This window comes from Hippoglossus hippoglossus, chromosome 23 (assembly GCF_009819705.1).
Source record: "Hippoglossus hippoglossus isolate fHipHip1 chromosome 23, fHipHip1.pri, whole genome shotgun sequence".
NCBI lineage: Eukaryota > Metazoa > Chordata > Actinopteri > Pleuronectiformes > Pleuronectidae > Hippoglossus > Hippoglossus hippoglossus.
In genome coordinates, this window is record NC_047173.1 from 14,325,876 (window position 1) to 14,353,813 (window position 27,938).

The window sequence follows — 27,938 nt, forward strand, 5'->3', positions numbered from 1 at the left end:
GTTCTGTTGTTTAATTTTAGTGAGGCTCTTTAAATAGCTCTGGCGAACCGCCTGTAAACAACCGTGACCCTGGTGGTGAGAGGCCACTTCAGAGTGTGTGGCTTCAGCAGCAGAAAATAGAAATCAATTGGTAGATAGAAGAGTGATGTGATAAAAATCGACTGCAGTGAACGCCCGGGCCCCAGAAACCGGCTCGACGACATGACGTCTACAGACGACCCAGCGAGCGGGAGAATGTGCAGCCGGGGCTGAAAAGTGCGTCTCGCTCGCTGTTACAATGCGTCCTGTCCGACATGGCGGCGGCGCTGATAAGCCGTCTTATCTCTGTTGCCAACCGCTGGCCCCCAGAGAAAGTGATCGAGGAGAGAGACAACAGAGACAACACGGCGATGGAACAGCAGAGAGAAAATGCCTCCATTGTTCCATCTATTTACACCCTCCTCCTCCTCCTCTTCCTCACACACACACACTTCAGACATTCTCCACCCTCTCGTTATTGCGAAGTGAAGCCTCAACAGTGTCACCCCTGTTGCTTTTACACCGATACATCATGGCCGCCCCCTCGTTCGCTCCGTCTTCTCCTCGCTCTCTCTCATCTTTAAAGGTGCTATAAATACAACATATGTACCCCCCACCCTCCTCACCCTCCTCATCCTCATTCACACACTACAACTTCCCCAATTGGCAGCACCCGTGGGAGCCGACATCGCACAAATGTAACTCTCATTTATCTCCCTCAGACCCGCTCCACCTTTCAAGTGTCAACTTGTAACGCGAGGATGCCGGCGATGGTGCAGCTGCACCTCAGGCAGTGGCGGAGGAAGTACTCAAGTGAAAGTAAAAGTACACGCCTATTCTGTTAAATACAAGATTTGTGTCATATTAATGCTGCAGTCGATGCTACTGCAAACACTGTAATATTAATTAATTAATCAATTAATTGTTCACTTCTAAACTTCCAAAACCATTTTTAAAAACCACTCATTATTGATTACTTAAAAAAAATATATAAATATCAATGTATGTGTTGTAAAAACGTAGTGGAGCAGATATTTGCTGATATGTGTCGTGGAGTCAAAGTGGAAAAGCAAAAAGAAATCTATCTCAGTCAAGTACAGACACATGAAAAATTAACTCCTGACTGAGAAAATTCCCCTGAACTCAAGTCAAAACAACTCTGAGGAAAACAGCTTCAATTATGAGTCATGAGTCGCTGACGTCAGCAACTATGAACCCATTAACCCAATTTTACAGTCAACACTAAAACAGCAGCCGTTAATGTCAACTTGTCCAATGTTGAACTTTTGTTCACCACCAAACAGACGCTACTTCTGATTTTAAATTATTTACACGTCAGTCACACCTGATACTTATTCTTTGTTCTTCCTTATTTTGCTAAAATATTGTAAAGAGGTGTCAGAGTGTTGTTTAAACACATAAATACAACACATTGTGTTCACAGCCTCCGTGTTTTTTTCAATCTTCTGACTCACACCAAGGTCGGAACGATGACTACACAACTTTCAGGTGAATACACAATAAATACAGTAATACGATAAATGTACTTTGTACCATTCCACCGGTGCACGGGCGAGCATCAGCACACGCAAATAACCAGTGTGCATGTGTGTGTGTAAACGACCATGTTGCGTACAAATGGCATAAAATACACAAAGGCCAAAATACATTATTTTTTTAATACAATATGCTGAAACATGTGTAACTTAGGAGAAAATAAATTCACATCTTGTTGCACAACACTGAGGTTCTGCTGCTGTGGCCTCAATTAATCTGGTGTGAACAGCAGCTAATGGGTGTTTGCATCCTAGGGATACACATACACACACTTTATGCAGCTTCTCCACCCGGTGCTACTCTGGCTCTGTGTTTGAGCTGCATGCTGAAGTGTGGTGTTGTTTTTAGGCTCATATCGATTCCTATTTGCAGTGTGGTTCACGCAAAAATTAACAAAATGCCCCAATTTGCATCATGGGTTGATGAAATTGAGCAAGAATCACAGAATCAGCAGATTTACATTAGTAAACGGCCTTTTAACACAATGAGCTGACACAGGTCGCACAGCAGGGAGAAATAATGTAAAGAACTTACCTGTAAAGACTCGTCGTAGTTCAGTTTCTAACCTGGGCCTGTAGGACATTACTGGGCCACATGGTCGGTCCACCACCATTTAAAATGGCTGCTGTGAAGTTGAATGGAGCTGAACTAGCGTCCGTATCTCGTCCTCCACTGGGGAAACTGGTGCGTCGCTGTCAGCTGACGTCAGGTTGAAAGCAGCTAGCTCCGTGGAATCTAATTTCTTTGTTATACTAACGTTGATTTGAATGGGTGTAAACAAACATGGACGACATGACAGCTCCACCGAAATGAGGCCAAAACCATGTAGATCGCCCCCTGATGGCTGGCTGTGGTATAGGTCATCAGTAGACTGCATGTTAAAGTATACGTCAAATCAGTTTTTCCTAACGATCATTTTAGATAGTTCTCTAATGAATTGTGGGCTGTGACGTAAACAATCAGCTGTTTAGGATGTTTTCAATTGGTATTTATACAGGTCAGACATACATCAGCCTGTGGAGACAACCTTATTAGTGCTTTACATCACAGTCACGAGCCAATAGGAAAATAGGATGAAGGCAGCTTCTATGCATCAGGGAACACACGTCAGCCCTTCAGCTGCGGCCAAAGAGTTCAGGCCTGATCAATGTTCATCTGAACAAACCTCTGCATCGAGCGCGACAGCAGGTAACGCAGCCTTTAAAAGGCCACACAGGAATATCAATGTGATGGAGGCGGTGTGACGAACTCACAGCGTTGTGTGTGTACCTGCCAACGTGGAGACAACAAGGCGTCTCCGTTCATAACAGATGCACACGATGCATAGGGCGCACGCTGAGGGGCGGCGTGCGCGGCATTTGTGAGGATGGGAAGTGGGCGGCGTCCGACCACGTCAACACAAAAGGGATCAAAGCAAGAATACTCTCCAGCATATTTAAGCATGAACTCTCTCAGGTCATTAACGGATTCACTTACAGTTTGATATATTAATGCTTCAGCAGAGCAGGACATGTAGAAGCAACAGTCAACAGATTGAATATATCCATCATACCACATTCGCACGAAGCTGCCACTCGTTTAAAATGCTTCAGCAACTGTTGATACACGTGTGAAAGGACACAGCGACTCCACGTGGTTTGTAATTGGTTTTTATTAGCAAAATAAGGGAGATGAGTCTACAAAGATCCTCCTTCTGCGGAGAACATACACATACATCGACAGTTGTGGCAGTTTCTTTATATGAACAGATCCAGGACCGTGTCACACCTCTTGGCAAAGTAGCACTGATCTAAAAATCACAGACCAGCTTTCCCTTGACCTTCTTTATTCCCGTCACCTCATAATTAATCATCGCCTTCTTCGCGGATCCTCAAACAGCGACCCCCCCCTCCCCCCGCCCCGCCCTCTACGCACTGCAGCTGGATGAGATCCAAGAACGGCGTCCGACTGCGTCTTCACCTTTACAACAATCTTTTCCGTGGTTCAGTTTTTTTCCCTCCTCCGAATACATTAAAATATACAGTAACATGTGCCAACTCTGGTCTTTGTACTTTAAAACACGTGAGCGTATTATAAGCCCAGCGCCTCGACGAGCCTTTTTCTGAATGGTTGGGAAGAGGGGATGTTTTATACACCGTTTAAAAACCCGAACCCCAGATCTGTGGGGGTCACAATATACATCTCAGTATTGTACTGTGTGGATCGGCCAGCGAGGCCTGGGGGGGGGGCGTGGGGGTAGTGGACTGTGGAGGCTACATGTCGGTCACTATGACGACCCATGTACCTGTTTAGACCAGAGGGAAATCCTCCTCCTCCTCCTGATAGCTCAGTGGTGTGCACATAGAAGATAGCAGGGACACTAACATATGAAAACAGTTTACCTCTTTATGTTCAGAACAAGTCAGCAGGCAACAGAACAAGCATTAGGACTACGACCGCAGTAAAAGGCATGCGAAGGCACAGGTACCAACAAACTGGACTCAAAGTTGTGCCTCTTCTCTTCCCTTTCGGTTGAAGGTAAGGAAGAAAAGAAGAATGTCCACCAATTGCAAAGTTTCCTTTTCCAGAGACAGCGGCATAAGAAACAGCAAAAAAAACAAAAAACTAACGAGATCGCCTCCACCTCCTCCACGAGAATAGAAACAAAAAAAACAAGGGGGAAATTGTGCGAGAATTTGCCGTGACGCTTTTACAATGATACAAACATCCTACACAAATTTCAACGCTAGTTCAAAAATGTTCCAAGACAAAAACATAAATAAAGCTGTTAAAAGTGGCGTATAGTACAGCACTGGTCCGTGACTGATCCTCCCGACTCTTCTCATCTTCCCCACCAAAGATGCACAATAAGCTGGCTCCACCGCCTGAGGACACAGAGAGAGACGTGAAGGGAGGGGGGGGAAAGAGGAGGGATGGCTTGTTTTCTTTTTTTTTTTAAAGAGACGCTCTGCAGAGCTCAACCTCGTCGCTAACATTTCACAAACATCTAAATGGAGCATAAAATCTATTTAGGCCCCTGATAACAGATGGCACTGATTCCAACGATTCAGTGATTAAATTATGAGTTTTGATTAGGACCGATTAGCCTGCATGTCTGTGGTCAGCTCCAGCTCCTCTGGGATTCTGAACGATTCAACACTAGTTTGTTAAACACATTTTGACCGAGGAAACGCCAGATTGGAGGCAGACATTTAAAACCAGGCTCCCTCTGTTTCCTTAGCAACTCCCACCGCATCCCGATGCTACAGGGAACACGCCTTCAGTCATTATCCTGACGTGTGTTCTCATCCGTGACGCAGAGCCACACATGTGCGCACACATGTCCGCAGCATGTGAGCCAGTCGCAAAGGGCGTGGCGTGGGGGGGATGAGGAAGAAGAAGATGAGGAGGAGGAGGGTTCCTTACCAAGAAAAAAAGGGACTTTGTGGTCATTGTCCTCAGAAGAGACCACAGTCTTTCAGGTTGTTCTTGATGATCACGTCGGTGACGGCGTCAAAGACAAACTGCACATTCTTGGTGTCTGTGGCGCAGGTGAAGTGGGTGTAAATCTCCTTGGTGTCCTTCCGCTTGTTCAGGTCCTCGAACTGGCACTGGATGTAGGCGGCGGCTTCCTCATACGTGTTGGAGCCTGGAAAAGACGAAGAGCGGGAGGTCACAATCAGAAGACTGTATTTAAAGTTGAGCCAAATCATCTTGAACACCCCCCTGGTGGTATTTTTGAAAAGATATTTCAAGACATTAAGATGCTGCCGGTCTCACCTGCATACTCTGGGTAGCAGATGGTGAGAGGACTCTTCTTGATCTTCTCCTCGAACAGGTCCTTCTTGTTGAGGAAGAGGATGATGGAGGTGTCCGTGAACCACTTGTTGTTGCAGATGCTGTCGAACAGCTTCATACTCTCGTGCATTCGGTTCTGAGGAAAGAAGGAAGACGACGTCGGTCATTGTGCTTCACACTGATCCATGAACACGGGGACTCCATCTATGACCCATCAAGCAGATACTATCTTTCCTCCAGGTCTGACTCACCATCTCCTCGTCCTCGGCCAGCACCAGGTCGTAGTCGCTGAGGGCCACGCAGAAGATGATGGCGGTCACGCCCTCGAAGCAGTGGATCCACTTCTTCCTCTCAGATCGCTGACCGCCCACGTCAAACATTCTGGGGGACAGAGAGAAAGACCGTGTCAGCATGTTCCTCGTCATACATCCCATCCACTTGAGTGAATCCCACAGAACATACAAGACAATATGAGCAGTGTTTGTGGAACCCAAAGGCAAAAACTAATGTGTGGAAGAGTCGCTGGTCTCACTGATGACGAGACGCGATGAAGAGGAAAGAAAACAAATCTTTGTCTTTGCGATGGAGAGAATATTCATCGGTCCAGTTAAAGTCCATGTCCACAATGACTGTAACCGTCGAACAGGAAAAAGGATTCGGGAGAGGAGCAGACTTTTAGCTCTTACACTGTATTTCCCATTTGCTCTGCTATGTGGGTGATTTGCTGATCTTTACACGTCTCGCAATTCGAGAATTTAAGTTCAGATAACAAGAGCATAAAGGAAGATTGTCAAGGAAAATAAATCAGATAATATTGTCACTCAAAAGCTGCTGGAAACGAAATAAATCTGACTTATTTAAAAGATCCAACATCCTGGCTGAGAAGATCAGTTCTGTTTAATTCTCTTTACCCTCACAGCTGCAGAGTTAGTGAGTTGAAAGCTGAAATACACAGTGACAATGATGCTGTGTTATTATGACTGTGTAAGTCTCAAAAAACGGAAAACATTGCGCGTTTGTTTGTGCATAAACTTTGTGTTTGTGTGCCGGGTTTCTTCCTGTACAGAGAATTGCGAGGTGACAAAATTCTAGTTCAGTGGAAACCAATTATAGTAAAGAATGCGTATCTTCAGTATGAAGTCGCAGAAGGTAACAGTCTGCCCCGAGCTTTGTGGTTCTGTGGCCGGGCTGTAAGCAACCCTGGTCCCTGGGTCCGTTCCCCGGAGCCGTGCGCTCTGCCCCGGGGCAGCGGAGCAGTGCATGGCTCCCCGGGTGTCTGCCCCCCCCCCCCCGGGTGTCTGCCCCGGGCTCAGTACCACGCCCACCTGAGTTTCGGCCAGGAGAAACCCCCTGCTGTGTTTGTGTAACAAACCAACAGTGGGATTTCTGTCTTCCGGCCGTGAATGAATTTCAATGTCAATGTGACAAACGTGACATCATGGAGCCGCCTGCCCCCACGTTGTGTCTGTGCGGCCTGAGTCATCGCTGCTGCTGCGCACGACACCATCACACACTGTGTCGCAACTCACAGCTGCACATGCAACAAAGGGAATTTCTATTGGAGCCAGTGAGTCAGTAACAGGAAGGAAACTTAATTAAGCCATCGTGTAAAAAAAAAAACCCAACACAGTTTGATGCGATTGTTCAAGTGAAGTAAATTCTCACTTGAAGTGCAGGTCCTTGAACGTGAAGTGTGTCTCCACAATGCCTGTGGTTTTGACTCGGGTCCTCAGGACATCCTGCTGGGTTGGGATGTAGGTGGCCTGGGATATCCTGTCCAGATCGTTCAAGTAGCTGCGAGGAGGAGGAGGAGACGGACAAGAGGAGGAGGAGGAGGAGGAGGAGGAGGAGGAGGAGGAGGGAAAAGAAGAGAGGGAAAGAGGGTGAAGAGAATAAAAGGAGGCGAGAGGGAGCAGGAGGGGAAACGAGTGGGAGAAACTGTGTCAGAAGCATCAAGGGCAAGTGCGTTCAAACTACTCAGGTTAGATCCTTTCAGACTGAAAACACGTCATGGTTCAAACTTTCCTGTTGGAACAACGTTTGAGTGGAAAATGACTTCATGTTGCGAAATCTGAGGATTTCTTTCAACGTTATTTTGCAATATTTTCGGATGACAGCGAGTTCCCATCAACACACAGGCTGATCACGAGTCAGTCACGGCTGTCAATCATGACTGCATCCAATAATTAACATCAGTGGGACGATAGAAAACATCTTTATGTGTACTTTTACTTTTTAGTCGTTCATCTTTAGATACAGTCTATAACCTGGAAACACATTTAAGACATAAAATACAGGAACCGTTCTGAGTTAAATTTAGACGTAATGGCTCCGTGGTTTAGTGGTTGGAGCTGCTGCCTCCGAGCAAACAGCTCCTGCTCTTTTCACTGAGATGGGACTGAACTGTTGTTTTGTCTGTGTTTGGTGGATTCCCTGCAGGTTCCTTCCCGGGTCGAAGGAAACGCAGCTGAAGTGGAAAACTTCCTACGTGAAAGTGTGAATGTGTCTGCGGTGTAATGGATAAACCGTCTGTCCAGGGTGCTGCTCCACATTCCTCTTATCCACAGTTCTGCTCGTGAATGGGAATAAAGAGGAATAGGATGGATGGTGTTTGTCAGCAGGATTACGCAAAGGAGCAGATTCAGGGTTGGTTTTTAAATTTTCTTTAACATTGTGACAGAGGGCGTTCATTTGACCTTTTTAACTGATTTCATCTTTTTGAAAAGAGGCATTAGTTGTGGACCATTTGTTGGGCCTTGGCACTTAAAGTGGATTCTAAGCTTTCTTTTATTCCTCTTACTAAAACCACTGTTCCATGAAAATCCCCTAAACTTCCACACAGCAAAACAACATTTACTCTTTTTTGCTGATGGTTGTGCTATTACAACATCTAAGATTAGAAGTTTTGAAAAATTGTTTTTCTGAACGAACTTTCACCAGAAAACTACAATCACCTGATGAGCATAGTTTGTTTTTAAGTCCCTCAATTATCAAACTGATGATGTGACCTGAAACATTTTTCTTAAATCGCTTTAAAGTGAATTGAATGACATTTGGCAACTGAATCAATTAAATTCTATCAATTACATTTTTGGGAAATCCTCTTGGGAAATTTCTTTTTTAACTTTAAAAACACAAACAAACTGGTTCTAGCTTCTTAAATGAAAAGTTTCCCCTTATTACCTTTTTCAGTCTTTTATGATATGAAACTAAACTTTCTTTGGGTTTGGATCTGATGACCCGACAATAATTTGAATATGTCAAAATGAGTTCTGATCCATTTTTAGGAATGATTTGTTTCTATTATTAGGAGGGTTAACCCTATTATAATATTTAGTTATTATATATACACAGGATCACACATGAGCCTTCACACTCCCGCGACCCGACCTCAAGGTTACTTCTGAGGAAGGGAGAAAGATTAGTGACCTCTACTTTCTACCAGACAAACACCAGTAATCTCTCCTTCCAGCAAACAAGCCTGTTGTTTGTCTTCCAGGGTATTAAGTGAAGAAAAGAAAAAAAAAATACACAAGGTTTAACAATAGTGCTTTTTGTTTCATGAAAAGCCCCTGGACAGCAGGATTAGAGGAACCAATTAGAAAATTACCAACAACTGCGGTTCCCCTCGGCCCGTGTCGTCAACGCTGATGTTTGTTCTTCTGTAGCAGAACAGGTCGAAAAGGCTTTTCTCCCCATGAAGCTCAGGAGCTGCCTTGTGATGATATCACTCATTTCGATGCACAATATGCACGATATTCAAGCCGGGGCGAGAAAGAAGTAGCAGTGTAGAGGATCTTGTTTCTGTGTTTTACGTGATTTCTCTTTCACTTTTTAAGCGAATGCTCCTGCGCTGAGGTGCGAGGTCAAAGATTCTTTATTCTCTCCAGCCGCCGTCGCCGCTCTTCTGGCAGAGGAGGACAAATATTGACAGTCTGAAAGTCCAGACAGATGCATGACGCTGCAGCGCTCTGTTTTCTGAGCACGGCCAAAGGCTGCGACGTGTGGCGGACGGAGGTCCCACCGATACGCGTGCTCAAATAACTAATAAAAACCGAACTCACTGGAAACATGAACACTTAAAACTAAAATGACAGAACCCCACATTCCAGAAAAGTGTATTTTGATTTTTTTGTTTGGTCCATGTCACATCCACTAACATAGAGGAGGCGGGGTTTATGACCTATACTGCAGCTTGCCACCAGGGGAGGAGCTGTCATGTCTTCCATCTTTATTTACAGTCCGCAATTAAAAGTAATTGACAGAATTTACAAAGTGTGTAGGTGTTAAAATGATGATGCACCCGTGTCCTTAGATGTGTGTGTGTGTCTGTGTGTGTGTCTGTGTGTGTGTGACTCACTATGCTGCCGAGTCGTTGAGCTGATATTCGCGGGAGCGGCTGAAGCAGGCCTGAACGCCTCCGTCCTTCCAGAGACGTTTGATGACGCCAGCGAGCTCTGCCGTCATGAAGCCTTCCTCAGCCGAGCCAGCGAGCACAAACAGCTGCCGGGCATCGTCCTGGCGAATGGTAAAAAAAAGGTGGAGTCAATATCGACTTGAGTGACGATCTAAGTAATTACACCACCATTAATGTTCACATTAATCTGCTTCCAAGCTGAAATACCAGTCGCAGGGCTGTCAGGACGTTTCAGAAACAAGACTTATTTGTTCTTGTGCACATGCGAGGGCAAGTCGGGACATTTCTCAAAAACAACAAGGCATCAAAGCATTTCATTTGAATTTAACTTATAAACAACCTCTGAATTCGGGACTACAATCAAACCTAAGATTTACTGTCCCATGAGCCTTTTTTCTGAGAATCCAATGTTTGCAGACGTTTGTTTGTCCAACGCCACAAATTCACTTTAAACTAAATTACATCCCTCTCTCTGTCACTCACGGCTCTCGCGGCGTCGCCAAAGTCGATCTTGAGGCGGCCCATGGCTCTGATGATGGCGATGATGGACTGGATTGTGTTGCTGTAAACCACGGCCTTGTACTGCTTACATTCCTCTTCTGAGTAGCCCGCCTCGTGGATGATCCTGGAGATAGAGAGGGGGGGGGGGAACCAGGGTCAGGAAATCCAGTCCTTTTTCTGCACTGTAAAATAAAACTTCTTCTTCCTTGACTTCCTTTTCTCCACGGCTCTCATTTTAATATCTCTTTCAATACTGTGACCTGACATGCTCATTGGAACGTCTGCAGAATAATTGTCAGGCCACAGTTTCCCCTAATCTCCGTGCACTTGGTTTCTGGACGCTTTAAAATGTGGTCACCCAGAGAGAAGAAGCTCCTCTCACACAGCCCGTCAAGGGGAGAATTTCGTGCCTCAATCTTCTGTGTTAAAGACGCAAGATTTACGTGTAAGAGGATTTTTTTCGTTTCTCAGAAGAAAAACATCAGCTGAATGCACACAATCTAAAATAATGTCGGATTCAAGCTATTTAGCAATTTGTCTTGAAGAAGGACAAAGAAGAAAAGTCCATTCTCACAAGTGAGGAGAAAGAAGTGGGAAGTGTTCGTATTTGTGTTTCTTTTAATTTATAGTTAGTTCTTCGTCATAAGGGTTTGAAAACGTCATCTTAGGAATTACTGACAATCAAATCGAATTTTCTTACTCCCTATTATCGTTACTGGCCCCTAAAAATAGTATTATGTGTATGTAATAAGTATGAACTCTAAAGTAAATAATTCCTTTAAAAAGGAGGCAGATTTAAAATATTTCTTCTGATTTATAACAGAAGACAGTTTAAGAGGAGGAAAATAACATTTCTAGATGTGCGGCCTTCAGCTCTTCCTCCACAGGTGAAAACCAAGAGGAGAAGTAATAACACAGAAGAGCAGCTGCTTAAAAAAAGCCATGTCTCCAGCATGTGTGTGTGTCTACTGGTCGACGAGTGTTTTCATTCATATGTAGCACACACACTTTGTATGTATGATGAGATGGAGTCATGTATTCTGCTTCATGGTCCATTAACAGGTGGCACCTGTTTGTGCTGTGATTCACAGAGCATATCATCATCCAGAGGGAGATGCTACGAAAGCACGAGTGGTGTTTTGACACTGTTTGTGTTGTGGAAATTAAAAAACGCTCTGTGACAATAATATCTGATGGCAAAAGTCATTATTGACAAAAGTCATTATTGACATAGTCATTATTGACAAAAGTCATTATCGACACGCTGGAAGAAGACAGAAAAAAAGAAGGTTTGTTTTGATTGTTTCTGTGTGTCGAGGAATTAGACGCGACTCACTTCATCTGCTTGACAATTGTACTTTTCCCCGATTCACCAGCACCTGGAAAAGACAAAGGAAAAAAGACAATTATTAGACTGGAAAAATACTTCAAATTAATTTTCTCCTGCAACAAGCAAAATGTTTTAACCCATATGTCAACAAGAACAGAAGTGTGGCCAAACGTATATGACGCGGAACCATGACAATGAAACCACTTCATCTCAGCAGAACTGAGAAACATGTGTGTTTTAAAGTTAAAAGAAGTTATTACAGTTCTGGTTTGGCCTCCGCTCCACGGAATTCCAGTCTAATATACTGATTAGTTAAAACCAGCTGGGTCTGTGATCGTGCCTGGTTCACTTCACTGTGTCTGAATCTCACGTTGTATAAGCAGAAAACCGTGTGTGGAATGTTATCAGCAGTGGCTTCGCATCACGCTGTCTCTGCGTCGAGGCTCTTGGCCGTAGCGCGGCATGTGACTTAGCAGTAAAACGGATTATTATCATCGACGGGGGGGGGGGGGAGCTGTTAAAGTGCCGAGAAACACGGCGGTGTCACCTCAGGATGGCGAAGGCACTCGGAGCGCCGGCGACTGATTAGATTGACTGCCGAGGAGTCGACCAATGAGACAATGCTTTGATGAAAAGAGCAGGAGGGGAAAGAGAAGGAGGAAGGAGAGCATAAAGGGAGTCATGACCGTCGGCTCGGCTTTTTGCTTCGCGGATCTCTCAAACGTCACCGCACCATGGCAACGGCTCTCGTTATATCCAGGACATCTCTAGTGTGAGGCCACAGTCACCTGAGGAGGCTTTGTGGTTGCGTGTGCGTGTGCGTGTGTGTGTGTGACATGCTGGCTTCCACAGAGAGCATTATGTATTATGCATCTGCTGCTCTTTTTCCTCGACTGTATTTGATGCCCTCGTAGCCGCTCACTAGGAAGTGCCCTTTCACTAAAATCTTCTTTTCCCCCCTCCCGACCAAAGCCACCTGTGATGTCCTTATGAACCACATTGATCCGACTGTGACGTGCCTGACAATAAACACCACACCTACTAATGTGCACTCAGCGTCCTCACATCAGAGGGGACTTATAAAGGGAGGCAACCAGCCGGCTGTCAGTGGCGTAACGTTGCCACTAGGGGAGATTTTCCAAACCACTTGAGAGTGGTTATTCCCCCAGTAAACACCCCCCCCCCCCAGGCGCTAGACGCAGAATACAGGGAAACTGGAATCACATCATGACACCTAACGATATCTTTTACCCCGTGACACTGTCAGCAGAGACCCCCCCCCCCTCACACCCCTTAATCTAGTTCCATGTTTCTTGATGCTGCAAAAACAAAAAGAATATGGCAACGCTGCATTTTTGACACAGGGCAACTCATGCTGAAAGTAATTGTAAAAATAAATTTAACCCAGAATGAATAAATAAATATATATGCATTCCACAGCTGGGTGCACGTCTGGATTCCCACAAACTTGCCCTGCGTGCTGATAGTACAGCGCTGGCACTTCACCTTCAGTATAATTGGATGAGATCCACCTGAGGACACATTATTTTAATTACGTGTCACCACTCGGGTGCTGGAGCGGCCCGGAGGGAGGGGATGTGTTGTGTGTCTGTGTGTGTGTGTGTGTGACGGTACAGCGGCAGCTCCCTGTGCTCCCAGGCTAAACACTCAGCTGTGCGAATCCCTGTGGAACTCGCCACGCAGACGGCGGCAGATGTACCTCGCTGCTCAACTGGGCACAGCCGGGGCGGCGAGCTGGCACAGCCGCAGCCCTCGGCCCACTTCAAGATGCCAGAGACGCTTCGCATTCTGACACAGCGCGTCTCGAAGTGGGACTCAGGAAAACCCACTTTGAGACTATGAGCCCACGTCGAATCCAAAGTAACCTCCTATAAAAAATGATAAGAGAAACTTTTACCTGACTTCTCCTTTGTCTCTGAGGGGTTTCTACCACTTTGTTTGAGAGGAAATTTTGGTTTTGTTTGAATAATCTCTGAGCAGAAAAATAAAATGCCATTATTTTAATAACTTTAAAAGTCTCATTTAGCTTTTATCAGTTGGACAAAACAAAACATCTGAACTTTTAACTCAGAAAAGCAGATTAATGGAACGAATAACTGCAGCCCCATCTTCATAAATCAGATAATAGTTAATTTTAATTGTATTTTTCTATAGTCGGCCGTCAAACACAACTTCCTGTCTGATTACATGCAGTAATCAGACAGGAAAGTTCCTCATATTTTACCAAACAGATAATTCAGACGAGTTCGAGCTGTTGAGAAATACTTGTGAACAATTTGCGTCAAGAAGCCAAAATCAACAGTGATGTTTGATGAATCACGACACTAACATATAATTGCAAAAAACATAAAACCAAAAATTGAGACATGTTTTGCCACATCTGTTCACAGACACAGTTTATAAAAACCAAAAACATTCACCAAGAGCTTGTTTACTCATTCTGAGCATTTCAATGGTTATAGCTGGAGAGATATTATGAATTCAAGGCCTAACCCTCATTATAATCAATGAGATGTGAGCTACGTGTTTATGTAAGCGTCCTCTTAACACCAGGGATATCATCAGGGTGTGGCTCCTGTCAAAGCCTCGAGGCCTGAGGAATACAAAACAGGGTCGGACGTAGCCGATGGCCCGGCGGCTCAGGGCCAGGAAAAAGTTTATGCAGGCTGGGTTGACTGCCAGCGACCACTTACGAGAAGAAGGTCGCTCTTCTCGAGGAGCGGAGCGGACGAGGAATCACAATACATCACCGGCGTGTTATGTTGAAGGTAAATCAAAGTTCAGAAACAATCACAACTCTGCTGATCTGCCAAAGTTTCGTGAGATTTCCAGCATGTTTTTACACCTCAAAAAAGGAATTCAACAGAAAAAGGTCCTCGCAATAACAATAATGACTGTGTACTGTAATGTACTCTCTGATTATGTAAAATTATTCCTAATGTCCCATAGCGTAAGGAAATGTCTGAAATGTATTTTGACCGTAAGTGTTGCAAGATGTGGCCCCTGTAATTATTAAATTATGGAGAAAAAGGTTATTTTCATTCTTGGGCTGCCGAGCTAGTGAAAACACACAGGGGGCCAGTAAAACTCTGGTCTTCAAGCCAAGTGGGCCAGTGGGGAAAGACTGTTAATGTTGGACGCTGCAAAAACGCAAGAGTTGTCCTCATTTTGACTTTCACACACACACGTACACACACGTACACACACGTACACACACGTAGCGCTTTCAGGGAGACATGGAAACACAGGCCTAACCTATTGCTCCTCATGCAGAGTCAGGTTACACGCCCTCAGCTTTGATACGCCCACCCCAGGACAGCTACACAGCTTCCAAACCACTGGAACAGCTGGTTTCTGTTTCTGGTCTGTTCAAACTATTTTAGGAAAATCTAAGCAAACCATTGCAGTGAAAATGGAGGTTCATTCTTCTCCTCCTCCTCCTCCTCCTCCTCCCCACTGATTACAGCGCATTTTCCATCTGCAAACCGCAAACGCATCTTCCCTCTTGGAACTCCCTCTGGTTGATCTTCCTCTAGGTACGAAGGCAGCGAGGAATGATTTAAAACAGCAGCAGTGAATATTTAATGTGATAAATGGATACCAATCTTCCTTTCATAGATTAACAATACATCTCTGCTAATTCACCTGGAAAATCTGAAATACATCCCTGCATGGCAACCACAATTTCACTTTCTCTTTTTTCTTTCAATAAGTCGTACGTCATGTCGGCTTTGAGGTCAAATCCCTGGCATGAAGATAACTTTGCATGGGTTGGGGGTTTGTGTGTGGGGGGGGACATGCTGCTGGCCCATCCCGTCCACAGTTTGCAGAGCACTCCGAGGATTGAAGGAGGACTTATGAAGTTTGGCACAATGTGCTAACCACATTAGTGATGCCACATTAGCGGCATGAAGCCAACACCATTCCCCCCATCTTAAGTCTTTCACTCTCAGTCACATACGTCCCTCTTCCTCTTTTGCATTCTCTGAAAGTCATTTATTCTTTTATGAATTAAAGTCCCTCTCATAGATTAATTCCTCTTTTCTTTTCCCTCGTCCTCTTGCAGGATTTTAGTATGAGTCACTCATGACTCCAGGAGGCTCCGAGCGGCGCTGCCCAGCAGGGGAAGTGGCCGTGTGAGATCACAGCGATCAATCTGCTTGGTGGCAGATCCGTGGGAGATTGTTTTTTCACACATGTAATGGCACAGACTCGACTTTTCTAATAATGCGTCCAGCGACAATTAAAGAACTTTTTATTGTCAGGGCCACCTCTGTCTTCAAGATCTGTGACACTGTCGTACTGGTCACATAATTTCTAAAATACGGGGAAACGTTCGAGAGTGAACAATGACAAAAGTTAGACAAAGGCTGGAACATTATTAATAGAATCTTCCCACTGTTACACGACAGCTATAGAAAGAGTAATTAGGCTGCGGAAATTGTAATCTATTTTAGCATGTAGATATGAATAGTAGGATAATTGGGTCCAGGAGATGAAAGGAAAAAGGAGAGCCAAATAAGGATGGAGAGCTAAATGAGAAATGTGTTCGGTTTTTCTACAGAAAGACAAAAGGAACCCGAGTCTGCCTGCAGGTTTGGACTTGACTCACAGAGATCCTTATCTTTTTTCCGGGCAAAATCTTTTTTTTTATGCAAGATGAATGATTTCATTCAACCATGTGAATAAGAACTTGCCCCTCACGTTCGAATGAATGTTCAAAACTTTGAATAAACACGACAGCCCTAATCGGCGCAAATTTTCTGTATAAACACAAATATCCGCACATTTGGTAGATACACAAGAGACTTTGTTTAGCAGCTTACAACACACTTCTACAGGATTGCCAGCGCCTTCCCATCAAGACAAACTTTGTTGACTTTTTATCTTTAGAGGAGAGTCTACTCCAGAAATGCCCGTGAATCAACAACTCCGAAACAGTATCTTCCCGGCGACCAATCAGCAGGATGAACAACTCAAACCGCTGTAACGAAGGCCCCTCGGCTCTCTGCAGTGGAGCCTTTTCATTTTTAATGCTGCAGTCATTGGGAGTGTCATCTTACGGGGGCCCTCTTCTCCTTTCTCCTGGCGTCTCTGGCCCGACTGTGTGTCACCTACGGCAGTAACCTGAAGAGCGACCACACTGAATGGATCGGACCCAAGTGGCAGGTTGTTGTGCCAAGAGCAGCCATGCGTGGGGGGCCCACACGGCCTGGCGCGCGGCTTTCACAACAAAAACAGCTTTCCGACCAGCAACAGCACGGGTGAACTACTGCTACGTGCCTGCTGATTAAAAACTCCACTCTATTCCAGCCTACAGCAGCATAGCAGAAACTTGACCCAACATGCTCGCTTTCAAATCAACAAGCCCTCACCTGGCCTCCCAAGCACCTGTGGAATGTAGTCTACCTTTAACAAGAAAATATGTATGTTCATGTTGAAACAGAGCAATACTAACGTCTCAAAAATGCCATTTTACGCCCTTGAAATGCAACGATTGTGCCATTTTCATGAACAATAACAAGAAGAGAAGCAAATGTGGAGCTGGGGTTGTGCAAAAATAAGTAAAAGAACGTGAAGAGATCTTGTTTATCTTGCTCGGGCTTACAAGCCTGTCCACAAAGGCCTCTAGCAGCTCCTCTACTGTGCCTTCTGTCGGGTGTTTGCCTGCTATTGATACTGGCTTCAGCGTTTGTGTCCTGGTAACCCACATACCGTGTGTGTGTGCATGTCAACATTTCCCAAAGCCAGCCACCTGAAGGGCTGATGGAAAAGTTCTTCACCTATGGTCTCTATTTACAAGGATAACAGTGTTTCTCCACATGCAAGTAATGCACGTCAATTTTGCGCATTTGCTGGATTCTGAAGGCGAGAGACTGACGTGACAGTACGTACAGATACGTCACAGGGTGCCGGGAACATGACTAAAAATTCCAATAAAGACGTGATGCGTCCTCAAGGTAGATTTGTGATTCATCAATTCACTGGTTGCACAAATAACCTTTGTTTGGTGGATTCTGACGCTACCACCGGGATTTAAAGAGGATCTGAAACTAACAGATGAAAGGTCAGTCAAAATTGGCAACTGCTGAGAGGGTCATGAGGCATCCATCTCCACATCAGTATACAGCGTCAAACAGCTGCTTGGCTATTTGTTTTTGTGGCAATTTGGTTTAAACGGCTGCTATTTCCTGCTCATGTACACCAGACTCCATTATTTAACCACCACATTATTGTAATTTCCTGTAATTCCTGCCCCTTTTCAGAACATGAATCAGTTGTTGAGCAAGATTTTACTTTACAGAACATACAAGGAGCCGGGCTGGGCGACAAAACAATATCAATCATTAGTTTTTTCTGTTTTTTTAAGTTTAAAACCACAACATTAACTCAACTAAGAAGTATTTGAACGCACGATATGTAACTTTGGCAGCTAGGGGTCTCGCAATCACAACAATGACCTGAGACCTAGTTTGATGATGTCGTGAATCAGCGTGGGATACGTGGGAGGTGTTGTCTTCCCTACCATGGCCGATAAAAATCTACTTGACGTGACTCAGATGCAGATTTTGCTCATGGATGCGGGAATTAAAACGTAACCCAACAAACAGCAATGATTAATCGTGATCCAAACAGCTGACTGGCTGACTGGCTAGTGTTTGGGTGCGTAAGTTATCAGTTCCGTGCGTGATTTATAAAGGGAGGACGTCAGCAACTCGCGTAACAAACTACGTGCCAACCTTCCAAGTTGTTGTGCCGACAAGAGATGGCCTTCACGTGAATTTTCCCCAGTTCAGAAACAAATTTACAGATTATTCCGACACCACGTTGACCATTGACCGACGGTAACATGGGGGCTTCTCCTCCCCGTGTGTCACCGACATTTAAAATCGAGGAATCGTCACCTCATCGTTTTTTCGCGATATCGATCTGAAAAGTTGAGCCTGAGAGAATTCTTGGTGTCAGCTGTAAGAACAATTTAAACCTGAGTCCCAAAACCAGGGACTGAACCTTTAAATACCTGGACTCAGCAAAAGTTGGGGCCCCTGATGAACTGGGTGGGGGGGGCCTGTTTTCACTGCATCCACACAGAGGAAATGTGCCATTGTTGAAGGGACTTAGTGAAACAAATGGTCGAATGGCTGAATGGACGTGATGCCAGCAGCAGAGAAGGGGAGCAAGCAAAACGAAAAAGGAACTTGCCATGTGTGTAAAATCCCTTAAAAATGTTAAGTTAAGTGTTTTTTTTTGGGGGGGGGAGGGAGGTGACAGTTAAAGGCTGTTGACAGATGGACCTAGCAGGAGTGGAGAGTGTGAGTGTGTGTGTGTGTGTGTGTGTGTGTGTGTGCTAGCGATGCGGAATTGAAACTCAAGGCGTCGATTAACCGACAGTACCACGGGGCTTGAGGGGTGCTTCTCCTCCCCGTGTGTCCGCTCAGCTCGCACCGCCGTCGGGGGAGAAGTTCTCCTCCTCCTCGGTCCCCACCACCACCACCACCACCCCCCTTCCTCCCCTCGCTCCTCACCCAGCAGCAGCAGCTTGACCTCCCGGGCCGCCTTCTCCCCGTCGTCCCGCAGGTTCCTGTCGATCATCTTGCTGCGCTCCACCGCCGCCTTGTCCTCGGTGCTCAGCGTGCAACCCATCCTCGACACCGTCCGAATCCAGGTGGTGTGAATTAAAAACAAAACAGACGGACGCGGGCTTTAAACCAACATCTACGTGAGAACGGGTTCGAGATCTGCCTTCACCCGCTCACACGCCCTTTTCTTACGGTCTCTCGTCAGGAGGAGGAGAAAAAAATAAAAAAAAAAATGAAAAAGGGGAAGCTATGCGACTTTTATTTTTCTTTTTTAAAAAATAAAAAATTACAAGTGTGCGTCGTTTCTTCCTCCCGATGGAAAATGTCGGGTTTTCTTTTTTTTTAAAAATAGCGTAAAATCCTCGTTAGGTCCGAGTGTGTCTCCGCGGGGATGTTTCTCTCTCGCACCCGTTCGCCTCCATTCGCTGCGGCGGTGACTGCTGCTTGTGCCCGGGCAGCTGCGGCTGGAGGAAAGAAACTGAGGTCCGCGAGGCGCGCACTTCCGGAGCCATCCTTCAAAACAAAAGCTGCCACTTCCTCAAACCCCCAATACCAACAGTCAACACACCTCTGTGATTCTAGAAGTCCCCAGCGCTCGTCAACATGATCAAATCAAATACACTTTATTCGAACAATTTGAATTGTCTTTGTATGGCCCATATTCACAAATCACAATTTGTCTCCTTCCTCGTCCAAAAAGGACAATTCCCTCATTATCTACTCAACACTGTGCCGATGGAATCCAATACAATTGAAGTGAATGGTGACCACTTGTTCAAATGTATAGAAACAACATTAAAAAAACATTAACATGCCTCCACACTGCTCCTGTGGCGTCGCCAAAGTGGCCATAAGCCCCGACATTCAAATTCGACTCGAAACATTAATTTACACTATGTTCTAAATGTCCCCGTGATCCTCCTCCAGAGCTGCGTTCGCTCGTGGATACACTTTAGACCAAAATGCTGGATCCTACACTTCCCATAATGCAGCTGAAGAGGGCCTTTCCTTTAATCCCCCCGACACATTAAACACCATTGTCTGTTTATAAAGATGGACGACATGACAGCGCCTCAAAAGTGAAGCCAAATCATCTCGATTGCCCCCTGGTGGCTGGCTGCAGTACAGGTCATAAACCCTGCCTCCCACGTAAAAATAAATGTTCTCAAAGACGGCTTCTATCGTTTTTTACGTATGTTCACGGGTTCATTTTTCACGTATGTTTGGTTTTAATTAGTTATTTGATGCTATGACAACAGGGTGAAACGTCACGATTGACTGACTCACGATTTGGTCGAGCGTGTGAATCGGTCTTGTCAAATCAAACATGAAGCTGAGTTTTAATTTGGTGTTTGTTGCTATTAAACACCAAAGATTACTTTTTTTTTTTATTCTGATGCTTTTATTTTGAAGGTAGACGCCCTAACCGGAAGCTTTTTAACAGCAGAAACCATTTCAAACCTGCAGACCCACAGCTTGACGATTACAGCTCATCATTTTTACATTATAGGTTGAATATGTGACTTTTATCATTATATACAATCAACTTATAATTGATTTGCATTGTGGGTTACATTAACAGGAGTCTATACACAAAAAAAAAGATATTAAAACACATTATATATATTCACAGTTGTAACACTTACCTGATCATATTAAGTACATTATTAAGTACATTACCTTTTAGGGATATACGATAAGTGTACCCTACATTTACATGTATCGTTCCCATGGTAACTAACCCTGTAACCATGACGGTGTCAGTCCCTTCACCTGCTCAATCAACGCTACACGACCATTGTTTGTGGTTTAAATAATTTAACCTGTTGGACAAAGTCAAGTGTGAGTCAACAGACACCGGGTGAATGCTGCTGGTGTTCAAACATTTCCACGGTTCACACATTATCTCACCGACCGTCGTCACATTTTCATTTCAAATTTGGCTTTTTTCTTTGGGAGCACATGCAAATGTGAGGCTCTGACCTTTCTTTTCTAATCCTGCGCCGGCTGGAGGTTTCCCTCTGTGTCACCCGGGACCGCGAACGGTTTGAGATAACGAGACGACACAGAGGGTGAATCCCTGACACACAAAAAAAGGTTATGTCGTCTTATCTCTTACAGAAAATACCACAGACAATTGAACACATTCATTTTCTTTCAAAAGGACAGTGCTTCCCATTGTAAAAGATATGTTAGACTATATCTCTGCTTACATTTACGAGTTTTCAGTGTTTTAATCACAAGTTTACTGTAGATAATCCAAAACTCTGCTGTATTTTACTTGATCTACTCTTGTACTTCTCTCTATGTTTTTATTGCAGAGCACGAGAGTCGACTCTGGCTGTTTTAAATGACTTGACTGGACTCTAAACCAGAGACTGTAAATAAAGATGGACGACGCGTCTCCACTTCCTCCCTTTATCCAGAAATGAAGCCAAAATATCCTGGATACGAACAATGTCCTGTTGAACAAACATCAGTAGGATAAGAGCTACTTAAAATGATAGAAAGCATCTTATTCAATACGTATTTTGACATTTTAGTTTGGTCCATGTCCTATCTGCTGAATTGGAGGAGCTGGGATTTATGATCTATACTAAACCAACCACCAGGGGGCGATCAAGATGCATCGGCTTCACTTTTAGGGATCCACCATGTTGCCCATCTTTATATAAAGTGTATGCTTCTAACCATGAACGTACCATACACAATTTGTTATTGTAACTGCATGTGCGTGTATATATATATATATGTGTACATTTTGCATGAAGTCCAGTTAATCAATGCTTATGTAAGTCTTTTGGTACAGTTTTACATGTGAATAAAAAGATATTTGAATATTTTTAATCTTTAAAGTTAGTCTCCGGTAAATCAATCTCTTGTTGGGAAGCCAGAGTCGCTCAGTGGGATTCTCCTGAAAAGTATATTTCCTGAATTCTTGAACTTTTCATTTTCAGAAATTGAGGCCCGACTATGTGAGCTTTTATCTGACAAGACGCTGCTTAAAGGTACAGTTAGTAAAAGCAGGCAAACAAATATTAGTCAAGGAAAATACAAATCTAATTAATACTCTTATTAATAGCTGTGTTTCCACTGTTGGAGCAGCTGGTGGAGAAGCAGGAAGTCTCTCACGAAAATGAAATCCATTCCCGAATGTTGACAGTGAAGGTGAAAGACAAACAGTGGAGTTGTAAATCGTCCCAGTGAGGTTGAGACTGGTTGACAGGTCTGTTTGTTTTAATGAACAGAGACAAGGGGTTTGACTCTGAGGGAAAGAAATGAACTGGAGCAAGAGCTGGTGCTGCCCTCCAGTGGTAACAGCTTGTAACTTCACAGCGCTGCAGGGACGTGCTGTACATGCTGGGCAGAGTCCAGGCTGATAACACTGAATGTTCAACTGTACTGAACTGCATGGATTTACAAAGCTACTCATTTAAAATTACACATCAGGAGTTTGAAACATTATTATTAATGTTATTATAAATATCACAGGAAGTAGATGGATAGATGGATAGATGGACAGATGGATAGATGGATAGAATGGACAAGAGGGAAAAAAATGATAATCAAAGTCCCCTGGTCTGTGACAAAATATTATATTGTTGCTGATCAGAAACCATTTATACCAACAATAGAAAAAAAGATAAGCATAACCTTAAGAGATAAAGAGCTATTAATTTTATTATCCCATTAAACGACACAACCACAACACAGATAAGCCTTTATCACACACACAGACACACACACACACACACACAAGGCCTGTGTGTTCGGTCAGTGCTAAAACTGCTTTGTCACTGAGATCCTTTATAGATCCTAATAAAGTTTCAACGTGTGCCTGGTACGTGTATGTGTTGGGGATTTTCTCGACTTTTGCAATTTAGCAGCCATCTACTATTCCCAAAAAGTGGTCGACTAGTCGATTAATCGCAGGTGATTAAGTGTTAACGCCTTGCATTGCAACTATAACTATACACTCTGGCGAAGCGTACAGGCTACAGGCTAAGGGGCAAATCACTAGTGACCCTGAGATACCTGCCGACGATGCTGAAGGGTTCCCAACTAACAACTGCTCCAACTATGCCACCATAACGGAGGAGGAACTTGCAACATCTCATCCCAAGTAGCTCCTGCTGCAGTTTGTGCTTGTAGCAAAACACCTGCGATGTGCATTTCACCTGTCGATAAGAACAGCTCCCCCGGCTGCATATCTGCTGTAGATGCCGCTGCTGCTGATAAACCCACAGATAGACAACTAGTCCACAACGGTGCACAGATTAGTGGTTTTGAGGAGTCTGTGAAACCCCTGATATATATTAGTGTGTTCCTCGTTTTCTGCTTTATCCACCAAGGCAGCAGATGAAATTATAGCAAGGACAAGACGGGAATAGAGATAGTGAGGAAAGATACGGGAGAGGAGATCACGCATCATGAACTGATGTTTGATAAATCCTCTTGAATGAGGATTCAGGATTGTACGGTGAGTCCAATGTCAACCACTAATTCAACCTTTCTCCTCAGACTGTTGCAGCCGTTATCAGTCAGATATGAGATACCTGCTTGGTGGGGTAGCGCTCTCTTTCTCTCAGGTGAACTTTAAACCTCCCTTTTCATTATATAACTTCCTTTATCAGACAGGTGCATCAGCGTCTGTACCTCTACCTGGCCTCTGCAGCTCTGTCAGCTCCTCTGATGCTACAGCCTGCCTGTGCTGCCGGGACACGAACACTGACAAGCTGCACACACACACCCCACCGACACAGAGACAGACGGAGAACCGGCTGCCAGGCAGACAAAACATTCGCACAGTCGCACGGAGGGAAAAACGCACAGCACCATGGGCTGCTGTAACAAGGAGTGCGGACTCATAGCCGGAGCCGTGATTGGGGCTGTGGTAGCCATCCTGGGAGGGGTCCTCATCCCAGTGGGGAACCGCATCATTAAGGGAACAGTGGAGAAGGTATGGTGCTCGGTTTCACCCCCGGGCAGCGAGTGACTGGGAGTGTGAGTGTGCACGCAGAGATCAAGGTGAATCAGGAGAAACGGGAGGAGAGAGGCATGTGTGTGTGTGTTTGTGTTTCTGAGCGCCGCTTCAACTGGTAAACAAGAAGCTGTGCACAGAGCCAAAATCAGCATCTGTGATTTTTGTTAGAGAAACTGTAGAGAAGAATGTTTTCACGATTTACAGATTATTAACAGAGCATCCACCTTGTGCACGGATCAGCTGGGCAGCCGGCCTGCTGGCAGTCTTGAGGAATGTTAAAAATAGACCGTCTGTGTGTCTGCGGGGTTTAGGAGTCCGTCATTGAGCCTGGATCGACAGCTTATGACAACTGGGTGACGACAGGGGCAGCTGTGTACAGGCAGTTCTGGCTCTTTGACGTGAAAAACCCAGTGGAGGTTGTGCAGTACGGTGCGAAACCAGTGGTCGTGGAAAAAGGACCTTACACCTACAGGTAATGTTGGCTCGTTCACCTCTTGTGTTTCCTGTTGTGCCACCGTCACACTCATCTGATGACAAGAATCTGCTCTAACGAATCTAACTCAAACCTCCCCCCGTCCAGGACGAGGTATCTGCCCAGAGCAAACATCACGTTCAACCCCAATGATACCGTTTCCTTCCTGCTGCCTCTCAATGCCATCTTTGAGCCGGCCATGTCGGTGGGACCAGAGGAGGACAAGGTCACCTCCCTCAACCTGGCTGTGGCTGTAAGTGAGTGTCACCCACTTGGCGGTGAAACCTGCAGTGACTCAGCCTTATTTTTTGTCAAAATATACATCAAATAGACTTCTCTTGAAGAGGATTTCTGTCTGTTTTTGGTTGTTCTTACAACACTGTGATCAATTCTGCAGGTTTGGTTTAATTATTTGATGCTATAAAAATTGTTGTGTACAATTTATGTCGCATCCTGTGTCATAAAGCAGGATTTTTATTTCCTTAACTCCTGAAGCAGCAGCAGCTGTTGTGTGCTAGCTGCACAGCACACAACACAACACACAGTTTGTTTTTCGTGTTTTTGCATCGTTCTGGAACCAAACTGTTTAACTGACACACCTGCAACAATGACTAAATTATACATTTGCTCTTTTTCAGGGAGCTTATTCAATGTTTCCCGAAGAAGTTCATCCGTTCCTGAATGCTTTGATAAAGTCGAGCAACTCCTCCCTGTTCCAGTACCGCACAGTCAAGGAATTGCTGTGGGGTTACAAAGACCCCATGCTGAAAAGTACCCTGGGCGTATTTGTACCCGTAAGTGATCCGATATTTTAGCTTTACTCTCATATATACAGACGAGACAAGACCTACACAGCGACGCCTTTAAAATTGACATGAATTAATCTTTTCCTAAAGTACAATAACACCTATGATGGCTACTACACTGTTTACACTGGAAAGGAGGACATCTCACGAGTGGGGATTATTGACAGGTGGCGAGGAGAGAGGTGAGTCGGACAGTTGTACAGGTTTTTAAAAGTGAGGAGGCTGTTTTTCTAGAAATGTAAAATATAATTTGGCTGTGTCTGATTTTTCCTAACAGGAGTTTGCCTTACTGGAACGACACGTACTGTGACATGATCAATGGAACAGGTACAACTCATGCAGCGATATGAAGCTGAACAAACAAACAAACAACATACGTCTACAAAAAAAATCATAATTATAACCTTATATCTCCTCGTTTCCTCAGATGCGTCCTCCTTCCCTCCGTTTCTGGACAAAAAGAAGCCTCTCTACTTCTTCTCATCAGACATCTGCAGGTGATTAAAATGATTTATCATCCTATTCTGAGGGCCTGCCACCTTTTAACTTGTTTCCCCTCAGCGACCACTAGAGGTCAGAGCTTTCCAGTACCAAAACCACTGCACTCCAGCCGTTCTGAGCTGAGTTGCTCAGCAGAGTGAACTGGGTACATGAGGTCAGTTGCTTGAAGATTCATGACATGTGTTTGTTTTGTCTTCAGGTCCGTGTCAGCCAGCTATGAGAAGACCATGGATCTGAAAGGGATTAAGGTTTACCGTTACACCCTCCTGCCGTCCACCCTGGCCTCCCCTACGGTAAACCCAGACAACAGGTGCTTTTGCAAGAACCCAAAGACCACCAAGAACTGCACCTTGGCCGGAGTACTGGATATCGGCCCCTGTAAAGATGGTGAGTTTGCATTTGGGGATCTGAATGGTAGAGTTCGGGCATCACCAGACTATCCCTGTGCTCACGGTTTCCTCCCCCATCCAAACAGCAAGACCTATCTACATCTCTCTGCCGCACTTCCTACAAGGCAGTCCATCCCTGCGAGAGGCCATACTGGGTCTGAATCCCAGCGAGGAGCACCATCAAACCTTCTTAGACGTGGAACCTGTGAGTCACAGTCTTCTTAATGATTTTTGACTTAAAGAGGCGGCAGCTCTGATGCAATTCTTTGTTGTGCTTTTTTTTTTTCACTAGACAACCGGGTTCTCTCTGAGGTTTGCTAAGAGAATTCAATTGAATATGATGTACGGGCCATCGAATGTCATCACGTAAGTTCAGTTTCACCTTTAAAAGGAAATCATATTGGGAAATACACTTTGCTTTCTTGACGGGAGATAGACAAGAACTTTTGAGATTGACGCAATTTACTGTTGCTGGCTAACTTAGCTTAGCATAAAGACTGAGAGTAGGCGGAGTTAACCTGGCTTTGTCCAAAAGTAACAATATCTGACAAGCAAATCATAAACACTATATATCTTGTGTTTTAGTTCATACAAAACCTGTATATGTTTCAAAGTTAATCAATTTGTAGTTTCACGAGTTTTGTTTTAAATTATTATTTTTGGTTTTGAATTGAGTATTAAGATTACTACTAAGCTAGCTGCTAAACTTACCACACAGATCCATCAGAGTGTCTAAATCTCTTCACTTCTACCTCCCAGCAAGTGTTTTTTCCCAAATTGCCAAACTATACCTCAAAGAAAGTTTGAGACAGAATCATGCTCTGAAAGTTATGAACTCTTTCCCTGCAGGGTGCTTGAGAAAGTCAAGGATTATACCGTATTCCCAATCCTCTGGATGAACGAGGTAAGATAAACACCGAGCCTCGCTGTCGTGAAGTGCATCACCATGTCATAGCCCGGGATGCATGTTGACCAGTCTTCCTTCGTCTCCCCTGTGTAACCAGACGGCTGCGTTGGATGAAGCAACGGCAGACATGTTTAAGAAGGAGCTCATCTCCCGTATCCAGATGTTGGAGATAATACAGCAGTCGCTGCTGGGCACAGGGTTGACCGTCTTCGCCCTGTGTCTCATCTTCTACTGTGTGGTGAGGAGGCGACGCAGCAAGTCCATGTTCTGATGAATCAGGCGGAAGTGGCTGTTGTGGAGCAGTGCATTTAAGCTGCTATGGCACATCAAACCTTTTTGATATAGACTTGCACTTTTTTGTAACTTTACTGTTATTTATAATGTTTTTTCCTTTGATACCGGGAGGGGGAATACTGTGATTTTTTAAAGCTAAAGAGCTAAATTCCTTTGCCAAGTATAATTTTAAGTGCAAACACTGTAACATTAACTCAATCAGGGATTTCTGGAAGCAGGTGTACTCATTTTAACCGTCAGGCTCATAATCCGCACAGAGGAGAAATGTGTTCTGACGTCCTATAAAAAAGAAACGCACATTAATCTAATCAAATGTTCACATCCTTCGCTGAACTGGAGGGTTCAAAAATGAATAAAAAGCTAAGAAGTGAGTTTTTCATTGGC

At 44.5% G+C, this 27,938-nt stretch overlaps 2 protein-coding genes across 5 annotated transcripts in view; one reads left to right on the forward strand and one right to left on the reverse strand.

Annotated features, from left to right (window-relative positions):
* Positions 1-3,208: 3,208 nt before the first annotated feature.
* Positions 3,209-27,938, reverse strand: part of gnai1 (guanine nucleotide binding protein (G protein), alpha inhibiting activity polypeptide 1) — a 33,115-nt gene continuing 8,385 nt past the window's right edge. The window contains exons 2-10 of one of the 3 annotated variants that reach the window (XM_034578210.1): positions 19,148-19,304; positions 11,607-11,649; positions 10,253-10,394; positions 9,713-9,870; positions 7,018-7,146; positions 5,604-5,733; positions 5,335-5,488; positions 4,981-5,203; positions 3,209-4,439 (exon numbers count right to left, since the gene is read on the reverse strand). In XM_034578210.1, the coding sequence (XP_034434101.1) occupies positions 5,013-5,203; positions 5,335-5,488; positions 5,604-5,733; positions 7,018-7,146; positions 9,713-9,870; positions 10,253-10,394; positions 11,607-11,649; positions 19,148-19,265 (1,065 nt within the window). In that variant the 5' untranslated portion in view covers positions 19,266-19,304 and the 3' untranslated portion in view covers positions 3,209-4,439; positions 4,981-5,012. Of the gene's footprint in view, positions 4,440-4,980; positions 5,204-5,334; positions 5,489-5,603; positions 5,734-7,017; positions 7,147-9,712; positions 9,871-10,252; positions 10,395-11,606; positions 11,650-19,147; positions 19,659-27,938 lie in introns of those variants that run through there. The other 2 variants (XM_034578209.1, XM_034578208.1) reach the window with 2 other exon arrangements.
* On the forward strand, positions 23,596-27,925 carry cd36 (CD36 molecule (thrombospondin receptor)). Of its 2 annotated transcripts, none has more exons than XM_034578206.1 (12): positions 23,596-24,161; positions 24,497-24,657; positions 24,766-24,914; positions 25,324-25,451; positions 25,554-25,645; positions 25,741-25,790; positions 25,891-25,960; positions 26,164-26,351; positions 26,440-26,558; positions 26,646-26,719; positions 27,203-27,257; positions 27,358-27,925. In XM_034578206.1, exons 1-12 carry the CDS (start codon positions 24,039-24,041, stop codon positions 27,529-27,531), a joined length of 1,383 nt encoding a protein of 460 aa, XP_034434097.1. In that variant the 5' UTR covers positions 23,596-24,038; the 3' UTR covers positions 27,532-27,925. The 2 variants fall into 2 exon arrangements, with proteins under 2 accessions (XP_034434097.1, XP_034434096.1); XM_034578205.1 differs by having other exon boundaries at positions 24,766-24,910; positions 25,296-25,451.